At 43.3% G+C, this 9,760-nt stretch overlaps 1 protein-coding gene across 1 annotated transcript in view; it reads right to left on the bottom strand.

Annotated features, from left to right (window-relative positions):
- Positions 1-672: 672 nt before the first annotated feature.
- Positions 673-9,760, bottom strand: part of LOC126072028 (adhesion G protein-coupled receptor E3-like) — a 64,867-nt gene continuing 55,779 nt past the window's right edge. The window contains exons 16-17 of the mRNA XM_049876618.1: positions 3,775-3,870; positions 673-1,388 (exon numbers count right to left, since the gene is read on the bottom strand). Of these exons, the coding sequence (XP_049732575.1) occupies positions 1,338-1,388; positions 3,775-3,870 (147 nt within the window). The 3' untranslated portion in view covers positions 673-1,337. The remainder of the gene's footprint in view (positions 1,389-3,774; positions 3,871-9,760) is intronic.

Below are 9,760 nucleotides of genomic sequence, written 5' to 3'. Positions count from 1 at the left end.
GGAGCTATAACAGCAATGGATACTGTATAAAATAGGATGTTGTTCACAGTCTACGAGAAAATATTCTCAATGAATGTACCCGGCAGTATGCTGAATTTACAAACAGCCCAAATGAGAAATAGACAAAAGACTTTAACATTTCACAAAAGATGATATGCAAACTCCCAAGAGACTCATGGATAGGTGCTCACCATGTTTCAAACCACAGTAAGATATCTCTTCTATTTCACTAGAATGGCTAAAGGTCAAAGGATTGACAATTTCAAGTGTTGTTGAGGACGTGGACGAACTGGAAGGCTTCTGTATTCCTGGCAAGAGTATAAACTATTACAATCACTTCGGAGAACTGCTTAGCAGCTTCTTTTAAAGTTGATGATTCATCTACCGTGTTTTGTTGCTGTTGTGTACCGTCATGTCAGTTGTAATTCATAGTGACCCTGTAGGACAGAGTACAACTACCCCATAGGATTTTCCAGGTTATAATCTTTATGCGAAAAGATTGCTAGGTCTTTTCTCCCAGGGAGTGGATGGTGAGTTCAAACCGATAACCTCTCAGTTAGCAGCCAAGCGCTTAACCATGGTGCCACCAGGTCTCCTTAACTTACCATATGAACCAGTAATTCCACCTCTGTGTATTTACCCAGAAAAACGAAAACATCTGGCCACCAAAAATTTTGTATAAAAATGTTTGTAGCAGCTTTATTTATAATAGCCCCAAAGTGGAAATAGCCCAAGTGTTCACCAACAGGAGGATGGTTAAACAGGTCATGGATACAGTATAGTGATATAGTGGAATACTACTCAGCAACAGAAAGGAGGAGTCTACCAATATATGCATAACATGGATGAAGTTCAGACAGGTTATGCTGGACAAAAGAAGGCAAACACCAAGAATATATACTATACGATTGCATGTGTGTGAACTTCAAGAACTGGCCAAATTAACCTGCTGTAATAGAAATTAAAACAACAGTTGCTTCTGAGTTGGGGTCTTGGGGGGGGGCTCCTGGAGACGAGTAGGAAGGAATGTTCCATATCTTGCTTTGATTGATATTCTTGACAGTCACACAGGCGTATAGACCTTTGCAAAAATCACTAAAGTGTACATTTAAGAGCTGTGTGTTTGTGCGTGAAATGCTTCCGTTAAAAAGGAGAAAAGGAAGAAGGCTGTAAATGAAGCCTTGTGCAAAATACCATCCAGCCAAAGCACACTTTCTGCCAGTCATTCTACACCGTGGAGAGACCGTTCTCTCGTGTTTGTGTAATACGGCTTATTCTTTCCCCTTTTTGAATCCAGAAAATGAAGTCAGGCGGTGACGTGGAGCAGCTGATAATTTTCAGAGTGAACTGTTTTTTCCTTTTTCAGACAAATTGGTTGATTTTTCCATCTCCAGATGTAAGTTTGTGGGAGGTAAATAAAGAGAATTGAAATTAATTAAGGTTATTGCTGAAATTCTGGCCAAAGGGGCTGAGATTCATAAAGAGTGGACCCCAAGGAGAGTTTAAGTGTTTTTCCTTCTAGGTATAACATATTTAAGTTTACTCTTTGTAGTTCAGGAAATCAAAGACCTGAAAATAAGGATAAGGATGTTGATGTCTGGTCCCCCTGTCTCAGAGATGAGAGGACTGATCCCAGGGGCTCACCAAATTGACCATAGAGGTAGGACTGGAATCCGTGTCTTCTACTTTTAAATCTCAATGAAATCCATCTTATTTACCCCTTCATTCACTGTCTCTTTATTTTAATCATTAAATAAAGGAAGAGGGATGGTTCGTACGCCTTATCCTTAGGTGGTGCAAACAGTTTGCACTAGACTGCTAACCAAAAGTTTGGCAGTTCAAACCCACCCAGCAGTACCGCAGAAGAAAGGCCTGGCAATCTGCTTCCAGGAAGATTACAGCCAAGAACGCTGTGGAGCAGTTCTCCTCTGTAACACATGCACATGGGGTCATCGTGAGTTGGAATCAGCTGGATGGCAACTTGTTTTTTCTTTTTTTTTTTGGTTTATCTTTATCTTCATGTACTATTTTGGCTGTAGCACCAATTCTTAAGTTACGTTCTTTCAACCACTTGTTGTTAGCTGCCATTGAGTTGGCCCATGACTCACGGAGACCGCATGGACAAAGGAACAAAGGAATAAAACACTGTCAGGTCCTGAGCCATCCCCATAATTGGTTACAGATTGGACCATTGTGATCCATAAAGTTTTCGTTGGTTGAATTTCAGAAGCAGATAGCCAGACCTTTCTTCCTTGCCCATCTTAGTCTGGAAGCTCTGCTGAAACCTGTTCAGCATCCTAACAACACACAAGCCTCCTCACAGACGTGGTGACTGTGCAGGAGGTTCATTGGCTGGGGATTGAACCCAGGTCTCCTGCATGGAAAGCAAGAACTTGACCACTGAACCACCAATGTCTCTTAGGCCACTGGCGTTTCACAAAGGATAAAGATTTCTTACAGGAAAAAAAAAAAAAATCCATGACAAATACGTGTGTAAAGTACTGAGTCGCACGGTCTCCCTTGGAGAGTCACAAAGCACAGGCCTATTTAAACCTCACAGCAAACCTACCATAAAGAAACCTGGTTGGTACCCTTGAGGAGCCGTGGACCAAGATCACTTAACTAAGAGAATTTCATTCATGTTTCTATAACTCCAGGATTTGGACTCAGACAAAAACCAGTTGCCATTGATTTGGCTCTGATTCATGGTGACCCCATGTGTGTCAGAGTGGAACTGTGCTCCAAAGGGTTTTCAGTGGCTGAGTTTTCAGAAGTAGGTCACCAGGCCTTTCTTCCAAGGCACCTCTGGGTGGACAAACTTCCAACCTAGCATAGAACCTCTAACCTTTACTGTTAGCACAACCTTACTGAGTGCGATAAACATTTGCACCACTTAGGGACTCCTTGGACCGATAACAGATGCTGTTATTGTTGTTAGGTCCCATTGAGGCGATTCCACCTCATGGCGACCCGATGTGACAGAGTAGAACTGCCCCACAGGGTTTCCTAGGCTGTAATCTTTACAGGAACAGATCACTGGATCTTTTATCCTGCAGAGCTGCTGTTGAGTCCTAACTGCTGACCTTTCGGTAAGCAGCGAATCCTTAATTGTTGTGCCACCAGGGCTCCTTTGGACTTGGATAAACCAAAAACCAAACCCCTTGCTGTCAAGTTGATCCTGGCTCACAGCAACCATATAAAACAGAGTAGAACTGCTGCCCCATAGGATTTCCAAGGAGTGGCTGGTGGATTTGAACTGCCGACCTTTTGGTTAGTAGCCAGTCTCTTAACCACTGCGCCACCAGGGCTCCTTGGACTTAGATAGAAACCAATAATTCCAAAAGAGAGCAGTCATTCCTTGTGCAGGGAGAAGTATCCTAACACCCCGCCCTAGCTGGGCTTACAGTCAATTAGTGATTAAGCTGACATAAATGCTAACTAGTTTCTACACCAAGAACCACAATGTCATTCCATTGCTATTGGGGCGGCAGAGGAGTCCCTGAGTGGTGCACATGATTAAGCACTGGACTATGAACCAAAAGGTTGGCAGTTCAACCCCCCCCAGAGGCACCTCAGAAGAAAGGCCTGGCGATCTGCTTCCAAAAGGTCACAGCCATTGAAAACCTCACGGAGAACAGTTCCACTCAGCACGTACGGGGTTGCCATTGAGTCAGAATTGACTCGATGGCAACTAATGACAGGCAGAAGAACCAACTAGAGGCAGATGTGAGCAGTTGGGAAGACAGCAGGTATTGGGAGAGGAGATCATCTTACCACGTGGGTGTAGGTGGTAGAAGTGGCCAGTGTATTGCTCTCAGATTCAATCTTTTTATCCGTCCTTGTAAAACACTTTTTGTATTCCTCTCGTACCTGAAAAAAATTTTAACGATATACTTGTTTAGGAAAAACCCTTAAACTGAAAACGAGATCTGATTTTTTAACCACTCTTTTCTGACTCCCATTTGTTGTGTTAGCTGCCATCCAGTTGGCCCTGATTCAAGGTGATCCCAGGCCCAGCGGAAAGAAATGCCGCCCGGTCCTGCACCATCCCCAGGATTGGTTTCAGATCAGATGGTCGTGATCCGTAGGATTTTCACTGGCTGATTTTTGGAAGTAGGTCGCCAGGCCTTTCTTCCTAGTTCTCAGTCTGGAAGCTCTGCTGAAACCTGTTCAACATCCTAGCAACACACAAGCCTCCTGTGGGAGATGAATGGTGGTTGTGCTCGAAGTGTACTGGCAGGGAATTGAACCCGGATCTCTTGGATGGAAGGTGAAAATTCTACCGCGGAATCACCATTGCCTGCATCCCATTTACCAAAACCAAGCCAGCTGCTGTGGAGTCCCTGCTGACTCCTGAGGACTCCGTGTGTGTCAGAGTAGAACTGTGCTCCGTAGGGTTTCCAATGGTTGATTTTTGAACACTGATCACCAGGCCTTTCTTCTGAAGTGCCTCTGGGTAGACTCGAACTCCTAGCTTTTCAATTAGCATGGTAATAGTTTGCACCACCCAGGGCCTCCTTATTTTAATAAATGTTAAACTAAGAGCCAAGAGTTTTCTCCAAGAAGGATTGAATATCCAAACATACCCTGTATGAGCCCAAATTCTATGAAAACCCAAATGCGGTGAACGAGACAATTTTAAGGAACTACTCCTCCATCCCCTGCTGTGAATCTTTCAACAATTTCCCTGGCTCTTAGAATCAAGTTCAGAATCCTCAGAGTGATCTACATCATCGGTACAGTCTCACCCGGGCCACCTCTTCTGACATCTTCTGTCTCCTCATTAGGTTCCAGCAACTCTGTCTTCCTCATTGCACCTGCCAAGTTTAGACCTACCCCAGGACCTTTGTTCAGGATGTCCCCTGGCTTGTTGTTGTTAGTTGCTGTCAAGTTAGCTCTGACTCATGGCCACCTCACATATAACAGAAAGAGACACTGCCTGGTCCTGTGTCATCTTCATGATCGTTGGTATGCTTGAGTCCATTGTTTCAGCCAGTGTATCATCTCATGTCGGTCTATCTCCTGGAGGGTTTCCCTCATTTTTGCTGACCCTCCACTTCACCAAACATGATGTCTTTTTCTAGCAATAGGTCTTTCCTGATCACATGTCCGAAGTAAGCGAACTAAAGTCTCGCCACCCTTGCTTCTAAGGAGTGTCCTGGTTGTATTTCTTCTCAGACTGACTTGTTCATTCTTCCGGCAGTCCACAGTGTATTCAAAGTTCTTCACCAACGCCACAGTTCAAACGCATCACTTCCTGAGTCTTCCTTATTCATTGTCCAGCTTTCGCATGCGTGTGAAATGATTGAAAAGAGCATGGCTTGGGTCAGACCCACCTTAGTCCTCAAAGTGACGTCTTTGCTCTTTAACACTTTAAAGAGGTCTTTTGCAGCAGACTTGCCCGATGCAATACATCGATTGATTTCTTAACTGCAGCTTTCATAAATGTTGATTGTTGATCCAAGTAGAATGAAATCATTGACAGCTTCGATTTTCTCCTCACCCCTACTTGTAATACCCTTCTTTCAGTCCCTCGTCCCTCCTCTGCCTGCTCCCAGTTGTCTAACCAACTCCTGTTCCTTCTTCAGGTATCTGCTCCAATTCTCCCACCATAGAAGGTTTTTACTTAGCTGCCAGGTCTAGGTTAGGACATTCCCTCTCTTCTCTCACTGTACCTGGCATTTTCCTTCAGAGCCCAATGGCAATCAAATATTTATCTTTCCAACTAGACTCCCCAAGAGATACCAGGGTTCTATTGTGTTCAGTTCTGTATCTTCACAGAACCCAACACTTGTTCTTAGTTGCTGTCGAGTCAGCTTCAACTCCTGGCGACCTTCTGTACAACAGGGGAAAGCATTGCCTGGTCCCATGACATTGTCACAATCATGAATGAACCGAACACTTAAAAGACATTAATGTATCTGTCCACTCAGAGGACCCTAGGAAGAAAGGCCTGGTGATCTACTTCCAAAAACTCAGCCATTGAAAACGCTATGGAGCACAGTTCTACTTTGTCACACACGGGGTCACCATGAGTCAGGGTCATCTCAGCGGCAACTGATACTACCTTATCTTTTGTAAAAATAATAGCTTCAGTAAATGAGCCTTATGTAAGGAAGACCTACTACGTCTTCTTCATAAAGGATGGTGACCAAAAATGCAAATAAGGACTTTGAATAGAAAGAAGAGGTGAGACATGCAAAGAGATACAAATGTGGGTGTTACTGATATACCATGAACTTAAGCCCTTGACATTAAAAAAATGTGTACACCAAAGCGTGCACATAGAGTCTTTTTTTGATGCTGGCTATGGTGAACTAGTGCATGAAGTGTTTCACCCACCCAGTGCTCTGTGGTAGAAAGACCTGGTGATCTGTTCCTGTAAAGATTACAGCCTAGGGAACCCTATGGGGCAGTTCTACTCTGTCACTTGGGGTGACACAACGGCATACAACAACAACTCGGTGGGTTACTAAAAAGTTCATTTATATGGGGTTAAAAATATGTCAAGATAAACTGATGTTGTCGTTAGGTGCCGTCGAGTGGGTTCTGACTCATAGCGACCCTACGCACAACAGAACAAAACACTGCCCGGTCCTGCACCACCCTTACAATCCTTGTTATGCTTGAGCTCATCGTTTCAGCCACTGTGTCAATCCACCTCGTTGAGGGTCTTTCTCTTTTCCGCTGACCCTGAACTCTGCCAAGCATGATGTCCTTCTCCAGGAACTGATCCCTCCTGACAACATGTCCAAAGTATGTAAGACGCAGTCTCGCCATCCTTGCCTCTAAGGAGCAGTCTGGCCGCACTTCCTCCAAGACAGATTTGTTCGTTCTTTTGGCAGTCCATGGTATATTCAATATTCTTCGCCAACACCACAATTCAAAGGCATCAACTCTTCTTCGGTCCTCCTTATTCATTGTCTAGCTTTCACATGCCTATGATGTGATTGAAAATACCATGGCTTGGGTCAGGTGCACCTTAGTCTTTAGGGTGACATCTTTGCTCTTCAACACTTTGAAGAGGTCCTTTGCAGCAGATTTATCCAATGCAATACATCTTTTGATTTCTTGACTGCTGCTTCCATGGCTGTTGATTATGGATCCAAGTAAAATGAAATCCTGGACAACTTCAATCTTTTCTCCGTTTATCATGACGTTGCTCATTGATCCAGTTGTGAGGATTTTAGTTTTCCTTACGTTGAGGTATAATCCATACTGCAGGCTGTGGTCTTTGATCTTCATTAGTAAGTTCTTCAAGTCCTCTTCACTTTCAGCAAGCAAGGTTGTGTCATCTGCATAACGCAGGTTGTTAATGAGTCTTCCTCCAATCCTGATGTCCCATTCTTCTTCATATAGTCCAGCTTCTCGTATTATATGTTCAGCATACAGATTAAATAGGTATGGTGAAAGAATACAACCCTGACACACACCTCTCCTGACTTTAAACCCTTGTTCTGCCCGAACAACTGCCTCTTGATCTATGTAAAGGTTCCTCATGAGCACAATTAAGTGTTCTGGAATTCCCATTCTTCGCAGTGTTATCCATAGTTTGTTATGATCCACACAGTCGAATGCCTTTGCATAATCAATAAAACACAGGTAAACATCCTTCTGGTAGTCTCTGCTTTCAGCCAGGATCCATCTGACATCAGCAATGATATCCCTGGTTCCACGTCCTCTTCTGAAACCAGCCTGAATTTCTGGCAGTTCCGTGTCAATATACTGCTGCAGCCGTTTTTGAATGATCTTCAGCAAAATTTTGCTTGCGTGTGATATTAATGACATTGTTCTATAATTTCCACATTCAGTTGGATCAGCTTTCTTGGGAATAGGCATAAATAGGGATCTCTTCCAGTGAGTTGGCCAGGAAGCTGTCTTCCATATTTCTTGGCATAGACGAGTGAGTACCTCCAGTGCTACATCTGTTTGTTGAAACATCTCAATTGATATTCCGTCAATTCCTGGAGCCTTGTTTTTTGCCAATGCCTTCGGAGCAGCTTGGACTTCTTCCTTCAGTACCATCGGTTCCTGATCATATGCCACCTCTTGAAATGGTTGAATATCGACTAATTCTTTTTAGTATAATGACTCTGTGTATTCTTTCCATCTTCTTTTGATGCTTCCTGTGTCTTTTAATATTTTCCCCATGGAATCCTTCACTATTGCAACTCAAGGCTTGAATTTTTTCTTCAGTGCTTTCAGCTTGAGAAACGCCAAACATGTTCTTCCCTTTTGGTTTTCCATCTCCAGCTTTTTGCACATGTCATTATAATACTTTGTCTTCTTGAGAGGCCCTTTGAAATCTTCTGTTCAGTTCTTTTACTTCATCAATTCTTCCTTTTGCTTTAGCTGCTTGACGCCCAAGAGCAAGTTTCAGAGTCTCCTCTGACATCCATCTTGGTCTTTTCTTTCTTTCCTGTCTTTTCAATGACCTCTTGCTTTCTTCACATATGATGTCCTTGATGTCATTCCACAACTCGTCTGGTCTTCGGTCACTAGTGTTTAATGCGTCAAATCTATTCTTGAGATGGTATCTACATTCAGGTGGGATATACTCAAGGTCATATTTTGGCTCTCGTGGACTTACTCTGATTTTCTTCAGTTTCAGCTTGAACTTGCATATGAGCAATTGATGGTCTCTTCCACAGTTGGCCCCTGGCCTTGTTCAGGCTGATAATATTGAGCTTTTCCATTGTCTCTTTCCACAGATGTAGTCAATTTGATTTCTGTGTGTTCCATCTGGCGAGGTCCGTGTGTATATTCACCGTTTATGTTGGTGAAAGAAGGTATTTGCAAAGAAGAAGTCGTTGGTCTTGCAAAATTCTATCATTCGATCTCCACCATTGTTTCTATCACCAAGGCCATAGTTTCCAACTACTGATCCTTCTTCTTTGTTTCCAACTTTTGCATTCCAATTGCCAGTAATTATCAATGCATCTTGACTGCATGTTTGATCAATTTCAGACAGCAGCAGCTGATAAAAATCTTCTATTTCTTCATCTTTGGCCCTAGTGGTTGGTGTGTATATTTGAATAATAGTCGTATTAACTACATGATTGTCCGATTCAAAATGGCCAATACCAGTCCATTTCAGCTCACTAATGCCTAGGATATCGATGTTTCATTTTTGACGATTTCCAATTTTCCTAGATTCATACTTCGTACATTCCAGGTTCCGATTATTAATGGATGTTTGCAGCTGTTTCTTCTCATTTTGAGTCGTGCCACATCAGCAAACGAAGGACCCGAAAGCTTGACTCCATCCACGTCATTAAGGGCGACTCTACTTTGAGGAGGCAGCTCTTTCCCAGTTATCTTTTGAGTGCCTTCCAACCTGGGAGGCTCATCTTCCAGCACTATATCAGACAGTGTTCTGCTGCTATTCATAAGATTTTCACTGGCTAATGCTTTTCAGAAGTAGATTGCCGGGTCCTTCTTCCTAGTCTGCCTTAGTCTGGAAGCTCAGCTGAAACCTGTCCTCCATGGGTAACCCTGCTGGTATCTGAATACCAGTGGCATAGCTTCCAGCATCACAGCAACACACAAGCCCCCACAGTGCGACAAACTGACAGACACGTGGGGGAAGCAGATATAAGCATGGTAATTATTGCCAGTTTTCCTTAAGCTAACCTTCCAAGGTAACCCCTTTAATTTAGTAAACCAAACAACCAGTTGCCGACGAGTTGACTCTGACTTACAGCGACCCCATGTGTTACAGAGTAGTACTGTACACCATAGGATTTTCTTGGCTGTAATG

The sequence above is a fragment of the Elephas maximus genome, chromosome 3 (assembly GCF_024166365.1).
Source record: "Elephas maximus indicus isolate mEleMax1 chromosome 3, mEleMax1 primary haplotype, whole genome shotgun sequence".
Lineage (NCBI taxonomy): Eukaryota > Metazoa > Chordata > Mammalia > Proboscidea > Elephantidae > Elephas > Elephas maximus.
Note: the sequence above shows the minus strand (reverse complement) of the source record. Positions and strands in the feature narration are given on the sequence as shown.